The sequence below is a fragment of the Vipera ursinii genome, assembly GCF_947247035.1.
Source record: "Vipera ursinii genome assembly, chromosome: 4".
Classification (NCBI taxonomy): Eukaryota; Metazoa; Chordata; class Lepidosauria; order Squamata; family Viperidae; genus Vipera; species Vipera ursinii.
Genome location: NC_139514.1, coordinates 69,214,148 through 69,236,136, shown reverse-complemented (window position 1 = coordinate 69,236,136; position 21,989 = coordinate 69,214,148). Strand labels below are relative to the sequence as shown.

At 37.3% G+C, this 21,989-nt stretch overlaps 1 protein-coding gene across 5 annotated transcripts in view; it reads left to right on the top strand.

Annotated features, from left to right (window-relative positions):
• Positions 1–19,561, top strand: part of OFD1 (OFD1 centriole and centriolar satellite protein) — a 50,405-nt gene extending 30,844 nt beyond the window's left edge. For 2 of the 5 annotated variants that reach the window (XM_083362689.1, XM_083362688.1), the window contains exons 17-23: positions 163–271; positions 947–1,047; positions 2,369–2,488; positions 4,438–4,589; positions 15,380–15,550; positions 18,361–18,419; positions 18,881–19,561. In XM_083362689.1, coding sequence (XP_083218815.1) covers positions 163–271; positions 947–1,047; positions 2,369–2,488; positions 4,438–4,589; positions 15,380–15,550; positions 18,361–18,419; positions 18,881–18,932 — 764 coding nt within the window. In that variant the 3' untranslated portion in view covers positions 18,933–19,561. Of the gene's footprint in view, positions 1–162; positions 272–946; positions 1,048–2,368; positions 2,489–4,437; positions 4,590–13,388; positions 13,415–14,164; positions 14,350–15,379; positions 15,551–18,360; positions 18,420–18,880 lie in introns of those variants that run through there. The other 3 variants (XR_014492526.1, XM_083362690.1, XR_014492527.1) reach the window with 3 other exon arrangements.
• The last annotated feature ends 2,428 nt before the right edge of the window (positions 19,562–21,989 follow it).

Below are 21,989 nucleotides of genomic sequence, written 5' to 3'. Positions count from 1 at the left end.
AAATCACAAGATTTGCCAATGTTAAATTTTGAATATTTTGACATTATACTTATTTGCTGAGAATTGTTTAGCTATTAAAATATATCATTCAAGTGATATGTCAGGTTTGTTGCTTGATTAAGATTATTGTTTGAGAATAAACAGTTGACTTCTGCTTTACAGATATTCTTGAGAATGCTAATCAGCCTCTGTCTCCTATTTTAAGAATAGGAGACTGCGCATCTCCTGATTCAGCTTGTTCATCCCCACTTCCTAATAAACAAAAGTTAAGGTACGGTAATTGTTTTAGAAAATTTAACTAAATGATACCTGTTTTTTTCAGTTACTCTTAATCAAAGGTTATTTCAGGACCTTCACTTAGTTGAAGCATTTAATAGTTACTATAGTTATATTTGCCATCCTATATATATTATTGTCTAAAGCAGGGGTCTTCAAACTTGGCCCTTTTATGACTTGTGGACTTCAACTCCCAGAAGTCCTCAGCCAGGCATGCTGGCTGAGGACTTCTGGGAGTTGAAGTCCACAAGTCATAAAAGGGCCAAGTTTGAAGACCCCTGGTCAAAAGTATGGCTATATGCCTAATTTTCTCTAGTCATAACTTGAAGTTATCCACGATTTATCTTTATCATTCAGAGTTGGTAAAATATCACAGACTATTCCTTGTTAGCTTCATTTGGTTCACTCATTTTAACTATTCTTAGGGATAGTTTGGTCTTGGCAATTCATCTTCTAGTAATCCTCCCCTCCCATTGCATTTGATATACAGTATGCAACTGTTCTTTTAGAATGTTTATAAATCAGGGCAAAACAATATCAGTTGAAAATGATTATATCGGCTTAAGATATCAGTAATTCATATGGGCATATATTTCTTTTACATCTGTTTTCTTTCCATATTTGACTGTAGCTTTACAGTCTATAGTTTTCTTAAATTTTAATTTTTTAGTCCATATCAAGAACTAGAGAATCATCAAAATATTAGCAACACTGCAAATCCTGTAAAGTTGTTGGATGAAGACCAAGGAAGTCACAATCTTGTTAGTGATTGTAAGTTTCTCCTTTATATAAACATTGTAAGATTTTTAATTCTGAGAATAAGTGTCCATGCTTATGAGCATCAAGATTTGATCATTTTGGGGTAATATTTAAACTTCCTCTTAGATAAACAAAAAATTGTCTTTTAATTCCTTGGAATTAATGTCTAACGTGATAGAAAACCAATCTAAATAGCCTGCAGTTTACTATTGCTTGAGAAGTAATATCATGTATCTATAATGCTAAGAAAAAAGTTGGTTTTATATGTGAGAAGCATAATGCTCTTTTCTGGCTTAAGAGGTATATAGTGTTAGTGATATTGTTAACTGGTACCCTAGGAACTAAGTAAAATCTATGGAGCTGTTACAGAGTATTATTGAACGCTTAAAGCAAGGTCAGGAAAGTATTGTGGAACAGAAATAATGATTGTCAGAATTTGGAGATGAAAGAATAGAAGCATCTGTCTGAAAAATTATAAAATGCAATGTATAATAGGAACATTATTTGAAAATGCAAGGTAGCATTTGAGTTAACTGCAAGAAACAAAGAAAATAAGAGCTGTGTAGAAGACACTAATTGAATGCAATTTTGGAGGAATTTATTTTCACAAAAGTAAAAGAACAGGTACATGCACAAAATGCACATGTTTGTTACAGAGATAGAATTTAAATAGATTTGACCAAAGCTTATGAAACCTATAGTAGGTAAATGAGAGTAGTGCTGATATCCCAGGCGTGGCTCAAGATTTGAAACTATAGATCAACCTAAGAGGCTGCTATATTATCATACCTCTTGTAACAATAATGTAAATTATTAGGTAAATAGAGGTAAATGAGAGTAGTGCTGATATCCCAGGCATGGCTCAAGATTTGAAACTATAGATCAACCTAAGAGGCTGCTATATTATCATACCTCTTGTAACAATAATGTAAATGCTGACAGTGGGATTGTACTGTAGTTGAAATGGAAACCTGATATATAAAAGAAGAAATACTGTAGTAAGTAATGCAAACTGTTTTTATATTTATTATGGTTCATTTTAAACAAAGGAAATCCACATTGAATTGGTAGAGTCACCTAATTGGCTAACAAATGTACTGTAAAAATTAGTTTCCAAGGCAGACAGACCCAGGATTCTGATTAAAGCAACATTCTGACCCATTGAAGGTTTATTCATTTTTGTAGTAATTGTTAGGTTGGCCAGGAGGAACAATTAATTAATAGCTTATACCAGGCATTCTGAACTATAGTCATTCCCACACTGAGTTCCATTCCTCTTCTTGGCTTGGGTAATTGCAGAATAATGAAGTTTTTGTTTATATTTATTCTCTAGATCAAGAGGACATTCCAGAACAGCTCAAAAGCGATGTGTCACATCCATCTGGAGACATAGTTAATTGGAACCATGTTCCAGCCTCCATGCCAGCAACAGACATTTCACAGTGGGAGATAAGTAAGTGTTTAGTTCACTTGTGGGAATGCCTTGTTTGTAGATGGTTTGTTTATTATAAGACACAGAAGTTGAGGGTTATGGTAGAATTGTTTTTTAATTACATCAAATGCTACTCTTTAAGCTATTACTATACATAATAGGGAAATTATATACAGCAGGGGATTAAGAATAATTAATTTTCTATTTCTAGAAGCATTCAGTATGCTGCAGCTTAGAGACTAAGCAAGATAGTAAAAAAGGAAAAAAATGTTAGCAATTATTTTTCAGTTGTCAGGTTCTTTTATTATTTCAGTACAATAGTGTTTGGAGACAACACTGAATACAGATGATTTGTCTGTCATTGTTGTACTAATGACCTGAGAGACTAAATCAATGAAATCATGAACATTTCACTGAATCTGAAATTATGAAAATTTTGTTCAAGTAAGTCTTAAGAAGTGAATGCTGTAATTTAAGAAAGCACATAATGAGATTATGATTCCCTCTAATGAACTAAAATATATTTTATTACAAACAGACATCAATAAATGGCTAATATCTGCAATACAAAGATAAACATTTCAAGAACAAGATATTTAATGATATTTTAAAGAAAAAACACAAAGTATTAAAATACATGTTCCAGCAGATTTGACTTTAATGATGAAATTGCTGAATGTTACACTGTAATGAAGGCATGTTTGATGTGGATGGAATAAAAGATTTAAGGAGAAAATTCACTTAACTCCTTTGTCCACCTTGTTCCTTGTATGTCACCTTTTGCCTCTTGGATAATTTGTTTCAAATATTTAGAGAGGAAGGATTCAGACCCCAAAACAATTTTTAAACTACTACACCATAAATTTCTTGGCTACAGTCCCCATCTGCAGTGATCTTGGAGCCCAGGAAAATAAAATCTGTCACTACCTCCATTTCTTCCCCATCTATTTGCCAGGAATTGAGAGGGCCGGATGCCATGATCTTGGTTTTCTTAATGTTAAGTTTCAACCCAAGTTTTGCTCTTTGGGAGGAAAGCCATGGCAAATCTAGACAGTACACTAAAAAGCAGAAATATCACCCTGCCAACAAAAGTGTGTATAGTCAAGGCTATGATCTTCCCAGTTGCAATGTATGGCAGTGAAAGGTGGACCATAAAAAAGGCTGAGCGCCAAAGAATTGAGGCCTTTGAACTGTGGTGCTGGAGAAGACTCCTGCGAGTCCCTTAGACTGCAAGGCAATCAAACTGGTCACTCCTAGAGGAGATCAACCCTGACTGCTCTTTAGAAGGCCAGATCCTGAAGCTAAAACTCAAATACTTTGGCCACCTAATGAGAAGGAAGGACTCACTGGAGAAGAGCCTAATGCTGGGAAAGATTGAGGGCAATAGAAGAATGGGACGACAGAGAATGAGGTTGAGGTGTCTGGATGGAGTCACTGAAGCAGTAGGCGTGAGCTTAAATGGACTCCAGAAGATGGTAGAGGACAGGAAGGCCTGGAGGAACGTTGCCCATAGGGTCGCGATGGGTTGGACACGACTTCACAGCTAACAACAACAACAACACACTATAAATGAAATAGTGTATAATCCTAAAATGAAACAGTTGAAAACAGATACTAGTGACATAGTGTCATAACAGTGCACTTGTCTTCGTTGTTCACAATTAGTAGCTAAAAGCGCTGTCTTTCTAAATTAGTCTGTGAGAATTCTTCAGAATATATCCAGTAACACTGTTCCCAAAATCATAGGTCTTTTAAAACAAAAAAATATAAAAGATGGCAGGTTCTGTCCAGGTAATTCTGCAATCCTATTTTATTTAGGAAGCCTACAGTTATTTGCAATTATGAAAAAGCAAAAGTATCATGAATCAATAGTAAAAAGAGCACGCACGCCCTGCAATAAGACATATCACACTAATAGACAAATTATTGTTCTCTGTGGTATGTACATTATTTGCTTTGTTATATATTAGGTGGAACAGAGAAGACTGTCTTAGGGGGAAGACATCATGAAGAACAAAAGGAGCCAGAATTGGAAGAAGAAAAGGCCAAAGAAGAGAAAACACAAAGCGAGACGTCTTTGGAAAGAGACCAAGGAGAACCAGAGAAACCTGATAAGGAAATAGTAATGTGTCTCATTCTTACAATTTCACAAATGTTTATTTAAAAAGTGTCCTGCGCATTGAGCATAGTCGATAGAGGTCATGGATGTTAGAAGTTTAGATAACCTATGAAATATTATTGTTATTGCTTATTGGGTTTGTTCTTGGCGACTAGTATAGGTTTTTACACTTTTTGGTAATACTGGTTTTTCTATTGTTTTTAATATTTTAATTGCAAGTGTAGGATGGACATATAAATCAATTAAATACTGTTCCAGAGGCAAAATTATAGAATAACTCTTGACTCTAATATCTTTGTACAAAGTGGAACAGTATGATGGCCGAAATTGTTGGCACCCCAGTATGATGGCCGAAATTGTTGGCACCCCAGAAATTTTTCCAGAAAATCAAGTATTTCTCACAGAAAAGTATTGCAGGAACACATGTTTTGCTATACACAGGTTTATTCCCTTTGTGTGTATTGGAACACAACAAAAAAAGGGTGGAAAAAAAGCAAATTGGACATAATGTCAAACAAAACTCCAAAAATGGGCCGGACAAAATTATTGGCACCCTTTCAAAATTGTGGGTAAACAAGATTGTTTCAAGCATGTAATGCTCCTTGAAACTCACCTGGGGCAAGTAACAGGTGTGGGCAATATAAAATCACACCTGAAAGCAGATAAAAAGGAGAGAAGTTCACTTAGTCTTTACATTGTGTGTCTGTGTGTGCCACACTAAGCATGGACAACAGAAAGAGGAGAAGAGAACTGTCTGAGGACTTGAGAACCAAAACTGTGGACAAATATCACCAATCTCAAGGTTACAAGTCCATCTCCAGAGATCTAGATTTGCCTTTGTCCACAGTGCGCAACATTATCAAGAAGTTTGCAACCCATTGCACTGTAGCGAATCTCCCTGGTCGTGGACGGAAGAGAAAAATTGATGAAAGTTTGCAACGCAGGATAGTCTGGATGGTGGATAAGCGGCCCCAAACAAGTTCCAAAGGAATGCAAGCTGTCCTGCAGGCTCAGGGAGCATCAGTGTCAGCGTGAACTATCCGTCGACATTTAAATGAAATGAAACGCTATGGCAGGAGACCCAGGAGGACCCCACTGTTGACACAGAGACATAAAAAAGCAAGATTACAGTTTGCCAAAATGTACTCGAGTAAGCCAAAATCCTTCTGGGAAAATGTCTTGTGGACAGATGAGACCAAGATAGAGCTTTTTTGGTAAAGCACATCATTCTACTGTTTACCGAAAACGAAATGAGGCCTACAAAGAAAAGAACACAGTACCTACAGTGAAATATGGTGGAGGTTCAATGATGTTTTGGGGTTGTTTTGCTGCCTCTGCCACTGGGTGCCTTGAATGTGTGCAAGGCATCATGAAATCTGAGGATTTTGGGTCACACTGTAGAGCCCAGTGCCAGAAAGCTGGGTTTGCGTCCGAGATCTTGGGTCTTCCAGCAGGACAATGACCCCAAACATACGTCAAAAAGCACCCAGAAATGGATGGCAAGAAAGCGCTGGAGAGTTCTGAAGTGGCCAGCAATGAGTCCAGATCTGAATCCCATTGAACACCTGTGGAGAGATCTTAAAATTGCTGTTGGGAAAAGGCGCCCTTCCAATAAGAGAGACCTGGAGCAGTTTGCAAAGGAAGAGTGGTCCAAAATTCCGGGTGAGAGGTGTAAGAAGCTTATTGATGGTTATAGGAAGCAACTGATTTCAGTTACTTTTTCCAAAGGGTGTGCAACCAAATATTAAGTTAAGGGTGCCAATAATTTTGTCCGGCCCATTTTTGGAGTTTTGTTTGACATTATGTCCAATTTGCTTTTTTTCCTCCCTTTTTTGTTGTGTTCCAATACACACAAAGGGAATAAACCTGTGTATAGCAAAACATGTGTTCCTGCAATACTTTTCTGTGAGAAATACTTGATTTTCTGGAAAAATTGTATGTATGTATATGTATATATATATATATATATATATATATATATATATATATATATATATATATATATATATATATATATATATATATATATATGTATATATATATATATATGTATATATATATATATGTATATGTATATATATATGTATGTATATATGTATATATGTATATATATATATGTATGTATATATGTATATATGTGTGTGTGTATGTATACATACATACACACACACATATATACAATTTTATTTTCCCATTTCTTCCACAAACAAGTCAACAAATATATCGCCATGCATAAATACATACACGTACCTTTGGGTGCTGCTCGTCCATTTCCCCTTTCACTGTATCCACCCTCCTTCTCTCTCTTCCCTCTTCCGTACTTTCTTTCTCCCTTTCTCCTTTCTTTCCTACTTCCCTCTTCTTCCTCTCCTCTCCTCTTTCCCTCACCACTCCCCTCCCATTTCTCCCCACCTCTCCTCCTCTTTCCCTCCAACCTTCCTACTTCCTTCCCCCTCCTCTCCTCTCTTCCCTCTCTCCTCTCCTTTCTTCCCTCCCATTCCTCTTCCAATACAATTCAGGGGTGATGTCCGAGCAGCTCCTCTCCTTAGATTTTCAATGTCTATATTAGGTATGATAATATCCTTATCTCCTCATTTTTCTTCTATCTAAATTAGTGTTAGCTGTCTTTTAAGCATATTCTCTTTTCCATTATTTTCCTGATCACCTCTTCTTCTGGAGGAGCTTTCAGTGCCTTCCAGTTTTGTGCAAACACAATCCTAGCTGCAGTGGTTATATGAATAATCAAATATGTGTTCTCTTTGCTATATTTCTCTGCTAAAATACCCAACAGGAATATTTCTGGTCTTAATTCTATATGTTGTTATATCATCTTTTCTATCCATGATTTGATTATGTTCCAATAGGTTTTAGCTTCTGCACACGTCCACCACATATGATAGAAAGAGCCTGGTATTTGATGGCATTTCCAACATTTCATAGATCTGTCCTTAAACATTTTAGCTAGTCTTTCTGGAGACATATGCCTTCTGTAGAACATCTTGTACATATTTTCTTTATACGCTGTCATCATTGTCAGTTTATAGTTTCTTTCCCACAATTGCTGCCATCTATCTAATTCAAATGGGACACGGTGGCTCAGTGGGTTAGGACGCTGAGCTTGTTGATCTGAAGGTCGGCAGTTTGGCAGGTCGAATCCCAAGTGCCGCATAACAGAGTGAGCGCCTGTTACTCGTCCCAGCTTCTGCCAACCTAGCAGTTCGAAAGCACATAAAAATGCAAGTAGAAAAATAGGGACCACTACGGTGGGAAGGTAACAGTGTTCCATGTGCCTTTGGCGTCTAGTCATGCCGGCCACATGACCACGGAGACATCCTCGGACAAGCGCTGGCTCTTCGGCTTTGAAACGGAGATGAGCACCGACCCCTAGAGTTGGAAACGACTAGCACGCATGTGCGGGGGAACCTTTACCTTTTTATCTAATTCAATCATATATCCAAAATTTCTTGACCATTTTATCATTGACTCCTTAACTTGCTCCTCCTCTAATTCCCTATATAATAAGTAGCTATACATTTTTTAATCCATTTTTCTTCAGTTCCCGTAAGTATTTCATCTAACTCTGTTCTCCCGAAATTAAAACCATCTATTTTAGCATCTTTTTCATATCTAGATTGTATTTGTGTTCTCATGTACCAATCCATCTTTATTCCTTGTTCCTCTAATCGTTGTTTGGTTTTCAGCTTCCCCGTGTCTGTTAGTATGTCTTTATATCTTATAAAGTTTCCCATGTTAAACATATTGGGGTGTATTAACGCTTCCATCGTTGAGAGCCAATCTGGAATCCTCAAGTAATTCTTCCTCTTTATTTTCTCACAAACTATCAATAAAGAATTCCTGATATGATGTCTCTGGAAATAGCTGTGTATTCTATTTTTCCCATACCATATTAATGCATGCCATCCCAACTGTAAATCATGTCCCTCTAATGTCAATAATCTAGTATTCCTCAGTAAAATCCATTCTCTCATCCATGACATTACTGCAGCCTGGTAATATAATTCCCAATTAGGTAAGCTAAACCCACCTCTGAGTCTTGCATCCTGTAACATTTTTAAATTAATCCTTGCCTTTTTCCCCTGCCAAATATATTTCAAAATTATTTTACTTAGCCCCTCAAAATATTTCTTTTTCAATCTTATTGGTATCGTTGAAAACAAAAACAACAATCGTGGTAATATATTCATTTTGATTATTGAAATCCTGCCCATTAATGATATGTACCTTTTTCCATTTATCCAAATCTACTTTGATTTGTCTCTTCAATTTGTAATAGTTACCTTCTTTAATTGTTGTACATCTTGCTGTCAGGTGAATCCCCAGATACTTTACCTTCTTTACAGTTTGTATCTCTAACTTTCCCATCAATTCTTTTTTTTGTTGTTCAGTAATATTTTTCACTAACATTTTTGTTTTATCTTTATTAATCTTCAAATGTGCTACCTCACCATATTTTTCTATTTGTTCTATTAATACAGGTCCTGTCTCTAGTGGCTCCTCTAAGATAAATAGTAAATCATCTGCGAAAGCTTGTAGCTTATATTCTTCTCTCTTAACTTTCATACCTTTTATATCCTTATTCTGTCTTATATTTCTATTTAGTATCTCTAGTGTCAATACAAACAATAATGGGGATGAAGGGCATCCCTGCCTTGTTCCCTTCATAATGTTAATCTTTTCAGTCGTATCTCCATTAATCATTATTTTGGCTGTTTGCTAATTGTAAATTGCTTTAATTATATTTATAAATTTCCCCCCAAAATCCATAATCTGTAGTTGTCTTATAATGAATTGCCAATTCACATTGTCAAATGCTTTCTGCGCATCCAAAAACATCAATGCCATCTGTTTTTGGGATGTGTTTCATAATTTTCTAATGTGTTTAATATAATTCGCATATTGTCTCTAATCTGTCTTTTGGGCAGGAACCCATTTTGATCCATATGTATAAATTCAGCCGGTCAGCCAGCTACGAATCCATCTGGTGGTGATACTGTCTAACCCACATTTTTCTATTGTAACAAGTAGTAGGTTGTGGTCTATTTTATCAAATGCCTTACTGAAGTCCAAGTAAATTATATCCACAGCCATTCCTGTGGTCTGCTAATTTTGTCACCTGGTCAAAGAATGCAGTAAGATTTGTCTGGCATGGTCTATTTTTATCAAACCCATGTTGGCTTTTGGTAATGACTTTGTTTACCTCTAGGTGTTCGCTGATTCGTTGCTTGATTATCTTTTCCAAGATAATTGAACAATATTATCATAGATCTTTTTGGAAAATTCATTTTGTAACAAGTCATTCCACCGGTTTAATTGGTCGCTGAAGCTTTCTTCCCTTAACTTTAGGATATTCTTATCCAGAACCTATCTTAAATACTCCTTGCCTCAGTCAGAGAATGGAACACTGATTACTTTTTATGGATGTTTTTTGCAGTGTAGTGTAGTATGGCTGCTGTGTTTAATACCACTCCTTTTATTTGATTGAAAATGCATTTCTTTTTTTTTAAATTTTATTAATTTTTAAGAATTACAATCTTTAGAGCTTAGTAAACAATATGTTGTCTAGGTTCACATATTTAACATTGACTTCCTGAATATAAATCTATTCAGTACTGCACAATCCAGTATTTTTTCCCTGATCCTCCTTTCCCCCCCATATTTTTCCATTTTCCCCTCATTACACAATTACAATTCTTGGTACTATTGATGTATACAAAGTTTGATATAAACATCTTCATCATGTTTTACTAATATTATACAAATAATAATATCAATTTATAAATCAATATGTTTTTGTGCTGTATTAAAGTTTGATTTCCCATCAATATTTAAAGTATATTTGTCGGTTATAATTTTCTCAATATTAATTACATTTATATAGCTAAAATTTAATTCATACCAATCCTCTTATTTTCATATTGCCCTTATCAAAAGAAAAAAAATGCTATTTTAATTCTAAATCATATCTTTCATTAAATAATAATAATAATAATAATAATAATAATAATAATAATAATAATAATAATAATAATAGGAAGGGACCTTGGAGGTCATCTAGTCCAACCCCCTGCTCAGGCAGGAAACCCTATACCATTTCAGACAAATGGCTGGCCAGCCTCTTCTTAAAAACTTCCAGTGTTGGAGCATTCACCACTTCTAGAGGCAGGTTGTTCCACTGGTTAGTTGTTCTAACTGTCAGGAAGTTTCTCCTTAGTTCTAGGTTGCTTCTCTCCTTGACTAGTTTCCATCCGTTGCTTCTTGTCCTGCTTTCAGGTGCTTTGGAGAATAGCTTGGCTCCCTCTTCTTTGTGGCAGCCCCTGAGATATTGGAACACTGCTCTCATGTCACCCCTCACCCTTCTCTTAATTAAACTACACATACCCAATTCCAGCAGCCGTTCCTTATATGTTTTAGTCTCCAGACCTCTAATCATCTTTGTTGCTCTTCTCTGTACTCTTTCTAGAGTCTCAACATCTTTTTTACATCGTGGTGACCAAAACTGGATGCAGTATTCCAGGTGTGGCCTTACCAAGGCATTGTAAAGTGGTATTAGTACTTCACATGATCTTGATTCTATCCCTCTGTTAATGCAGCCTAGCACTGTGTTGGCTTTTTTGGCAGCTGCAGCACACTGCTGGCTCATATTTAAGTGACTGTCCACTAGGACTCCGAGATCTCTCTCATAGTTACTACTATTGAGCAAGGTTCCACCTATACTATACCTGTGCATTTGATTTTTCCTGCCTAAATGTAGAACCTTATTTTTTCACAATTTTAGAGAGTGCCCAGTGTTCGAGTCTGTCCAGATCCTCCTGTATCTTAAGCCTATCTTCTGGAGTATTGGCTATTCCTGCCAGCTTGGTGTCGTCTGCAAATTTGATGAGTTCCCCATCTATCCCCTCATCCAAATCATTGATGAAGATGTTGAAGAGCACTGGGCCCAGAACAGAGCCCTGGGGCACCCCACTACACACTTCCTTCCATGTAGATGCAATTCCATTGAGGACCACACGCTGAGTACGGCCTGTCAGCCAGCTACGAATCCATCTGGTGGTGATGCTATCTAACCCACATTTTTCTATCTTATCAAGTAGTAGGTTGTGATCTACTTTATCAAATGCCTTACTGAAGTCCAAGTAAATTATATCTACAGCATTCCTCTGGTCCACTAGTTTTGTCACTTGGTCAAAGAATGCAGTAAGATTTGTCTGGCATGATCTGTTTTTAGTGATAATTTTGTTTGCATCAAGGTGTTCGCTGATTTGTTGTTTGATTATCTTTTCCAGAATCTTCCCAGGTATTGAGGTCAGGCTGATAGGTCTGTAGTTTCCTGGATCTATTTTTTCCCTTTTTTGAAGTTGGGAACTACATCAGCTCTCTTCCAGTCCTCTGGCAGTTCCCCAGTGCTCCAGGATCTTTGAAAAATATAGTTCAGTGGTTCTGAGATCACATCTGCCAGTTCCTTGAGAACCTTGGGGTATAATCCATCTGGTCCTGGTGATTTGAACTTGTCTAGGCTGGACAGGTGCTCACGATTTTCTTGCCTATCTTAACTTGCGTTTCTATTCTGTTATTTATGGCACTGGTTTTGGTAGGTTGGACTGTTTTTTCCCTTTGTGTAAAGACAGATGCAAAAAAAGAGTTAAATAGTTCTGCTTTTTCCCTGTTGTTTGTCACCTTCTTACCACTTTCCCCCAGTAATGGACCAATCATTTCCTTAACTTTTTTCTTGTTTCTTATATGTCTAATAAAGTCTAATTATATCTAAGGGTCATCCATTCTTTGAATCATATTCAAACAAGTTGTCATTTAAACATATGCCCCCTCTAATAGGTCAAATCTTCTGTTTTTTTAAATCTAACTCTCGCTTTCTTTCTTTGCCAAATAGCTTTCCAAGCCAAGGCAATTAAATCGCCCAGGAATTTTCTTTCTATTTTTATGAAAGTTGCTTAGCATGAGGAAGACAATTTAGGTAGGGTAATTTTGGGGGGGAATTCCACCCATTTATGTTCCTTAAGTAACTCCCACCTTCCTTCTCCCTCAATTTCTCTCATCTTTTGTCTCCCAAATCGTAACATTTCCCCAACAGGCCTATGTTCCATTCCCCCAAAATCTTCTTCCTTGTCATCAGGTGCATCTTGCAGACTTAAAGGGTAGAGGGTCTTTTGCATTTTCATTGTTTTGAGTAAGTCTTGCAGTATTTTATTTGTGTATGGTACTTTATATTTCCCTTCTTTCATCTCTAGCATCTCTAGGTCTTTCCTCTGGTTTATCTTCTTATCTCTCGTCTATTTGTTCATATTTTGCAGTCGTTATCTGGGAACTTTGTAGTCATTGTCTGGGAACTTCCTAGTTGTAGGTTTATATTATCTAAATTATTTTTAGTCTCCTTATGGTTTCTTTTTATGTCCTCTTTGTATGCAACAATTGTTTGGCGAATTAGTTGTAGCATAGAGTATATTTCCTTCTGAAAGGTGTTTGTTTTTTCTTGGTGCATCATTTCTGGAGATCCTCTAATATCACCAGTCTCAGTAAGAGTAGAACAAAATTTCCTCTAGTTTTCTGGTCTTTATTATGTAGCCTTTATAATCCAATAGTTTCCAGAATACATGTCCAGTCCAAAAAGCAATATTTTATAGTGATCCTTTTGTCTCAGGCATCCAAAAATTGTCAGTCAGGCAAGATTATAATCCACAGTGTTCAAAGTGTTCAAAATGTTCAACCTCCCTAAAAACAGCCACACAGACATAATTAAAGGTCATTTTTTTCTTTCTCTCCCACTAGCTCTTGAGATTAAAAGTCCAAGCTCGGTAGGTGTTTATAGTCCAAAAAGGTCATTGTGATAAGTATGCCAAAATATTTTCCTTTATTGCCAACTGTTCTCCCTTTAGCTAAGAGTCACCAAGCAGCCAAGATGCTATAGAGCCTTGGTGGAGCAGTGGGCTAATGCCTCCTTAAGTAACACCAGCTGCCTGCAATTAGTGCAGGTTTGCATCCCACCAGCCTTCCATCCTTCCGAGGTAGGTAAAATGAGGACCCAGATTGTTGGGGGCAATAAGCTGACTTTGTAATAATGCCGCTTGGGGTGTGTGTGTGAAAGCCCTAATAAGCAGGCATATACATAGAATGAAGGCTACTGCTAAGCTTGTAAGCCGCCCTGAGTCTTCGGAGAAGGGCGGGATATAAATGTAATAAAAATAAATAAAAAAAAAATAGTGCTGTAATCAAATCCACCACTAGATGTCATTCAGAATCCATTTTCCACTCTTAAGACAAAGGATTGATTTCTTATATGTCACCTCAATGTTTTTTTTCCAAAGAGAAAATCTTAACAATTATCTCAGTTCTTAAATTTCAAAACTGTAACTTCCCCTTCAATATTGTGTATTTCTGTCCCCCATAGAAATTAAAAGGCCACTTCCATTCACACTTGGTTTTTTTAGCTTCTTGGGAACTTTTCCCAGGAAATTCAATTGTAAAATAGTAAAGAAAGGATCAATATTCTCACCCAGTTCCAAACATGCTGTTTACGATGTGTTAATTGGTCTTTTCTTCTTCAGTTGTCAGTAGCTAATGGCTGGCCATAGGAATGTAGCCAGTCTTTCCCCTGCCAGTTTGGAGGGGTTTCTTGGATCGAATGGAAAGACCACCGTCTCTCCATGATTGATGAGACACCCCTCCTTCTACATCACCTCTTCGAGGCGACTTTAGGCCCTTTTTATGGCCCCCAGGAAGGTGAAATCAGGTGCAGAAGGCAGAACCCTCACTGCGATGCAAAACCGGAAGTCGAAAATGCATTTCTTTTAGTGTTTGCCAACTCTCCCTGGGAAGCAATAGCACATAAACTTATATACCACTTCATAGTGATTTACGGCCCTCTCTAAGCATATTGCCCTCAACTATCTGGGTCATCATTTTACTGACTTTGGAAGGCTGAGTCAACCTTGAGCCGGTCAGGATCCAACTCCTGGCAGTGAGCAGTGAGTTAGACTGCATTCTAACCTCTGTGCCACTACGGAACTGGGGAGAGCGGGGTACGTGTGTGTGAAAGAGGGGAAGAATTAAGAGATAGCCTTTTTCCTTTATGTTTCCTTTGCTTTCTTTTCAATAAGGCTTTTTCATAGTCTGTATTTGGTTAATTATTTTCTTCTATTTATTTGGCTGCCCATCTTGCAGAAGTGATTGTGAATGGCTAACACCAGTTTAAAAGACTGCCAAGTACAAAACAAAGAAAAATATAAAAATAAGAATAAGGAGCAAGAAATGGCAACTGGGATGATAATTAACAAAATTCCCCAGGCTTAAACTAACCTGACCCTCATGCCTGGGATCCCATCCAGGTCATCAAGGTTTCTGAAACACTAGTAAACCTGGTCATGGTCAGCTGCTCCAAAGCACAGGTACTGTGACAGGAAAGGTTGCTTCCTGAGTCTATATGGTAATCTTTGATGAATGGGATCTGGAGTATCATTATACTTTTACAGCTGATGGGCTGAATAGTAAGAGTAGAAAAGAAGTGGTCCTAAAGTTTGGTGGTTAACAGAACCAAGGCTAGAGCCTATGTAACATGGTGTTAGCCCAGGCTCTACTAGTCACTTGCCTTCTTGCCTGTCTCAGAAATAGGGGAGATTAAACATGCTTGTATGTTTTCATTATACCAAATTGGAATGTATCTACCACAGGGTAGTATGTTGTAACAGATAAAATATAAGGACTTGGGTCAATTTTCATATACTTTGCTCCAATTACATGTTATTTTTAATGCTTTCTGAAAGCTTGTTCAAGAATCATTGGAGATGAATGAAGAGGTTCAAAATGAAATAGTAACAAATGTGCAGACAAGTGCTCTGAAGTCTGAAGAACATTCAGGCGCTGATGTTTCCAATCCACTTGAAAAATACATGAAAATAATACAGCAGAATAAAGATGAAGAACAGGAAAAAAAGGTAATATTTTGAATTAACCTGAATAAGGTAATTTGAAGATACCAGAAGTATAGTTATATACATTTCCTACCAACTGTATAGTTCTTTTCCAGCTAAAGTAAAAGCTTTCGTAGACATAACCAATCAAAAGTGAAAACCCAAATTTTATCTTGTGGGGGGAAAATTTGGAGGTTGCTTAGGGTGATTACACTGTGCACAATTAGGCAAGTGAGTATTTTGACCATATCGTCATTTCCATGCATATTTTCCACCTTCAAGCTGTATAAACCTGAATGCTTAATGGATATAAGCATATCAGATGATGTGTATTTGTGTAGTGAGGGAGAGTGTGGCCTAAGGAGATCAACACCCTATATCAAGATGTGCATAATTATTAGGCAGCTTCTTTTTCTCAGGCAAAATGGACCAAAAAAGAGATTTAACTGACTCTGAAAAGTCAAAAATTGTAAAAAGTCTTTCAGAGGGATGAGCACTCTTGAAATTGCTAAGGTATTGGGGCATGATCACAGAACCACCAAACATTTTGTTGCAAATAGTCAATAGGGTCACAAGAAAGATGTTGAGAAAAAAGATGCACATTAAGTGCCAAAGATTTGAGAAGAATAAAACATGAAGCTACCAGGAACCCATTATACTCCAGTGCTGTCATATTCCATAACTGCAACCTACCTGGAGTGCCCAGAAGTATAAGGTGTTCCGTGCTCAGAGACATGGCCAAGGTAAGGAGGGCTGGCAGTAGGGAGTTGATTTTGAGTCCATCTTCAACCCGAAAAGGTCCAACTAGCTCATCTTTAATAATACCAGCCCATACCAGTATCCCACCTCCACCTTGCTGGCATCTGAGTCAAAGTGGAGCTCTGTGCCTGTTACTGATCCAGCCACGGGCCCATCCATTTGATCTGTCAAGAGTCACTGTCATCTCATCCATAAAACCTTTGAAAAATCTGTCATTAGTTATTTCTTGGCCCAGTCTTACCATTTCAACTCATATGTTTTGTTAGTGGTCGTTGGGTTTCAGCCTTTCTTACCTTGGCCATGTCTCTGAGCACTGAACACCTTGTACTTCTGGGCACTCCAGGTAGGTTGCAGTTCTGGAATATGACAGCACTGGAGGATAATGGGTTCCTGGTAGCTTCACATTTGTTTCTTCTCAAATCTTTGGCAGTTAATCCTCAACACGTTTCTTGCGACCCCATTGACTATTTGCAACAAAAAGTTTGGTGGTTCTGTGATAATGCCCCAATATCTTAGCAATTTCAAGAGTGCTGCAATCCTCTGAAAGACTTTTTATAATTTTTTACTTTTCAGAGTCAATCAAATCTCTTTTTTGGCCCATTTTACCTGAGGAAAAGAAGCTGCCTAATAATTATGCACACCTTGACATAGGGTATTAATCTCCTTGGGCTACACTCTCCCTCATTACACAAATATATGTAAGCATTCAAATTTATACAGCTTGGAGTTGGAAAATATGCATGAAAATGATGTTATGGTCAAAATACTCAAGTTGCCAAATTGTGCATACATTGTAAATGTGAATGATTTGTATAATTCAGTCTAATATCAGAATTTAAAAAGATTACATACCTTATATCTTAAACTGACATTCCATGTTTCCATATTTTTCTTGTGTACTTTTCTAGCGTTCAGTCTTGCATGAGTACACAGTTAGTAGGTAGTTATAGCATTTAGTCTGGGTGATATTTTTCAAAAATGAATGATTGCATGTACATATTTTTGTTGTACAAGAAAAGAAACCATAGAATATTGTTTGGACAAAAATAGCTAAACATACAATTTTTTTTAGAAATGTAATTAGTTTACTAACCAGAAATGAGTTTCAGAAGTTCAAGGTATCCTTCTGAATATTCTGTCTCCTGGTGGCTATGTTGCATTGCAGGGTATGATGATAATGTCCTCAGATTCTATCACATGGCTTTAAATTTGAATTTTAACATAAAACTGCAGACATAGGTATTTGTTATATTATTCATTGATTACTTTTCAAGAAATGCAAGATCAAATCTTACACAATCCAAGATAATCTACAGATAACAGAATACCAGCTATGAATTCCAGAATGTATATGGCTTCCCCAAAGCATTAACTGATTTAATGTAATCTTTTTCTTTGTCTCATTTCACTAATCCTTAATTTTGTTTAATTTTAGTTTAGGTGGTGAGCATACAAGATAAATGATAAGACATTCCAAATTCTAATGATCAGTTCAGTTCTGAAGCTGAAAGAAAGCCAATTGCCATTTAGTTCCTTACCTCTTTTAACTGTTTCTTGCATTGGCCATTCCCTGAAATATTGTCAAACTAGAACTTAAAAAGTTCTCTTTTATCTTTGCTTCACCATATTTTGCACCATATCCGTTGAATGGTAAAAAATGATGGCAATGATTTGTCTGACTGTAAACACTTAGATTGAACAGGTGTAGCTAACTGATAGCTGTTTGTTTGCTTTATATAATCTTTGGATACTTAGATTTATTTTTGGATAGTTAGATGTAAATATTTAGATTTAAACAGGCATAATTAACTGATGGCTATTTGGTCATACAATTTTTTCATTGCCTCCAATCTTTTCAATTTTTAAATGAATCTCCTCTAACAACTGTTGCAGTTTAATAAATAAATCATAAATAATCCTACCCTCAAAATTCTATTTATCCCACTGGTCCCTAGAAATTATCCGAGCTCCAATGTAGAACACAGATTAAATGTTTGAAACACTTCTGCCTCAGGGATGTTTCAAAGGCTCTTGGGACATTTATAAACCTAGTTAACAACTCTTCTTTCTGTCAGAAGGCTGAGAAGGCTGAAATCTCATCTGAGGCACTACTAAGCAGTGAAAGGGAGGACAGGTATGCATCATGTTCATTTTTTTTCCTTGTCTGAGTTAAAAAGTCACTGAGCCCTGCCTTAAAGATTCAAGTTCCTTAGATGGAAACAGATTGGGAGCAGAGAACTGTAAGGCTTGTTTATTCTCCTTCTCCAATGCAGCTTCCTGTGCCTTCCAAATATTTGCTTCTGAGGATTGTGGAACTCAGAACTAGAGCAAACAGTAACTTGCATTATTTCCTGTTCCATAGTGAGGCGCTTCCACTGGATAGCAGTCTTCCATTTGCAACCCTCAGGCTGATAGGCAAGCAGCTCTACCTTGCTCAACATTGCCATGCTTTCCCTTTGGTTATGTAGTACTCAAGGCCCAAAGGTTTCTCAGTAAAAGAGCAGTGGGTTGAGGAAAGCATATGGGGGAGTCACAAGAGTGTAAGTTTCTCCATAGCCACTGTTCTCAAAATTAACATGATTTTGTTTTTCCTAGTGTTAGTGCTGCAGACATTCCACAGGAAAGACCTGATGACAATTTTTGGTGAAGATGAAGTAGTGGTAACTGGAAAAAAATGTGATTAATATGGAAAACAATCCTTGGGCAATAAGGGAAATTATTTTGAACAACCTTAAATATTTATGTCTATAAAATTATTAATGAAGAAATAATATATTGGTATACATTGCTGTTAGTAATATTGCAGTATTGCAGGCCTTGAGATAACAGTTCTGATACTTTGTATTATTTACAAAATGTTGCTATTGTGAACAAACTGTTTAAATTGTTTTATTGTATAAAGTAGTTTTCTTAAATTGATTTAAAAAGTTTTTTATTTTAAATTTAATTTTAAATTGATTTTTAAAAGTATATTTTGCTACAACCACTCTAGAAAGTTGAAAATTTATCAGTTTCAATGTATCTGAATTCTATTGTTCCATAATATTGCACACTTCACAAATAGTGAGTTATAGCTCTCTGTAGCCAAAGCATCATTAACATTAATTAAAATCTGCATCTTTGCACAGAATGCATTTGAAGATTTTTTTTGAATACAACTATACATTGAACTAAGTGAAACACTTTTAGAAACAGCCATATTTTATATCCTCTCACTTCATATCCTGTACAAAGAATACAATGGAATGGAATGAAATGGAATAGGAGAAGAGGAGAGAGGAGAGGAGAGAAGAAAAGAGAAGAGAAGCGGGAAGGGACCTTGGAGGTCTTCTAGTCCAGAGCTTTTCAAACAGTTCTATGGGTACCACCTGTGGTACATTGGCACCTGGCAGGTGGTACACAACCATCCTAGAAAAGTTGTAGCGGGGGAGGGGAATGAGCTGAACCGGTGGCAGCACCGCACAAGCCTGAGCGAGAGATGGATGGAGCTGCAGGAATGTCAGGACTCAGCGGAAGCGCCAGGATCAGCGCTTCTTCGGGGCTGTCAGGGCTCAGTGGAAGGCCAGGATGAGCGCCAGGCTCCAGCTGGAGCTCGGCACTGATCCTGGCGCTTCTGCTGAGCCCAGAAGAAGCATTGATCAGCTGGAATGTTGCAGCATCTCCAGGGTCTTGTGATTTACATTCAGATACTTGGCAACTGATTCATATTTATGATGATCACAGTGACCCAGGGTCATGTGAAGTGACCAAAACCTTCTGCAACCACCCAGTAGACAGGGAGAATAAAAACCAAACATCCCCCACCTCACCCCTGCTGCCAGTCCTCAACAGAAATGCTCACAAGAATAAAAACCTCGGACAGGAGGAAGAGCGCCACTGGGCAGGCAGGCAGGTGTCTTGCTCGTCTGTGGCTTGGGGGGGCACTTTTTTCAGTGCCATTGTAACTTTGAACAGTCACTAAGCAAACTGTTGCAAGTCGAGGACTACCTGTATTTCATCACTTTTTTCCTTTTTTTTTTTTTTGGTCATCAAATTGTTGACACCTTCCTAGGCAACTGGTGGTACTCAGCTGTTGCCATATCCTAAAGGTGGTACAGTGGGTGAAAAGGTTGAAAAGCCCTGTTCTAGTCCAGTCCCCTGCTCAAGCAGGAAAACCTGTACCATTTCAGGCAAGTGACTGTCTAGTCTCTTCTTAAAAACCTCCAGTGATGGAGCACCCACAATTTCTGAAGACAAGCTGTTCCACTGGTTAGTTGTCCTCATTGTTAGGAAGTTTCTCCTTAATTCCAGGTTGCTTCTCTCTTTGGTCAGTTTCCAACCATTGTTTCTTGTCTTATTTTGCCCTCTGGTGCTTTGGAGAATAGTTTGACTCCCTCATCTTTGTGGCAGCCCCTCAAATACTGGAATACTGCTAACATGTTGCCCCTGTTTCTTCTTTTCTTTAGACCAGCCAAACCCAAGTCCTGCAGCCGTTTCTTCATATGTTTTAGTCTTCAGGCCTTTATCATTTTAGTTGCTCTTCTCTGAACTTTTTCCAAGGTCTCAACATCCTTTTTGTAGTATGGTGACCAAAATTGGCTGCAGTATTCCAGGTGTGGTCTTACTAAGGTTTTATAAAGCAGTACTAATGCTTCGCTACATCTTGATTCTATGCCTCAGTTCATACAACCCAGGATTGTATTAGCTTTTTTGGCGGCTGCTGCACACTGCTGGCTCATAGTCAAGTTGATTGTCCACTAGAACTCCAAGGTCCCTCTCACAGTTACTGTTTTTAAGCCAGGTCTCGCCTACTCTGTACTTATATCTTTGATTTTTCCTATCTAAATGTAAAACTTTGCTTTTCTCTACATTAAAGTTCATTTTGTTGCACAAGGCCCCATTATTCAAGTTTATCAAGATCATTTTGGATCCTGAGCTTGTCTTTTGGGGTGTTGGCTATTCCTGCCAGTTTAGTGTCATCTGCAAATTTGATGAGTTCTCCTTCGATTTTAAAATAGGGAATAATTATACACTTGTTACACAATTAAACTTCTTTTAAAAAGTATTTGTGATTATTATGTCTTACTATTAAAATATTAATTTATTATTATTAAAATAATTATTCATGGTGACTTTGGTTCAAGCTATTTAGGAAAAGTTTGGAAATGACTAACATAAGATATTGTAGGATCCTTGCTCTCTGAGCTTGGTTGTTTTCTTGCAGACATTTCATTACCAAAAGAGATAGCATCCTCAGTGCTAGAAGGGAGTGAGGTTTGCTCTCATTTATACACTAGTGGCTTACATTTGTATTTTGCAAACAAACTTGTTCACATTTGTTGAGTTGGATCCTGGATGAATAGGCTCTCATGAAATGGCATAAAGTCTTGAAAGATCATCCAGGATACTTTTGAGCCTGTGAAACAAGGATGAGGTCCCTCACCTGTGAGCTTGATCTGTTTCTCATAACTGATAATAGCTGCAATAGGGGATAGATTCCAGATGTGAATGCATCTTTGAAGAAAGCATTAATTCTACCAACCTTGAAAAAGATGCTTTTCCAAAAAACAAAAAATCCAGTATTTCATACTATCACCAACTTTTTTTTCCTAGAGAAAGTTATAAAGAGCTGGTTAATGGCACACTAAAGGTTGCTTTGCTTTGCTTTGCTTTGCTTTGCTTTGCTTCGCTTCGCTTCGCTTCGCTTCGCTTACATAGGGCTCTG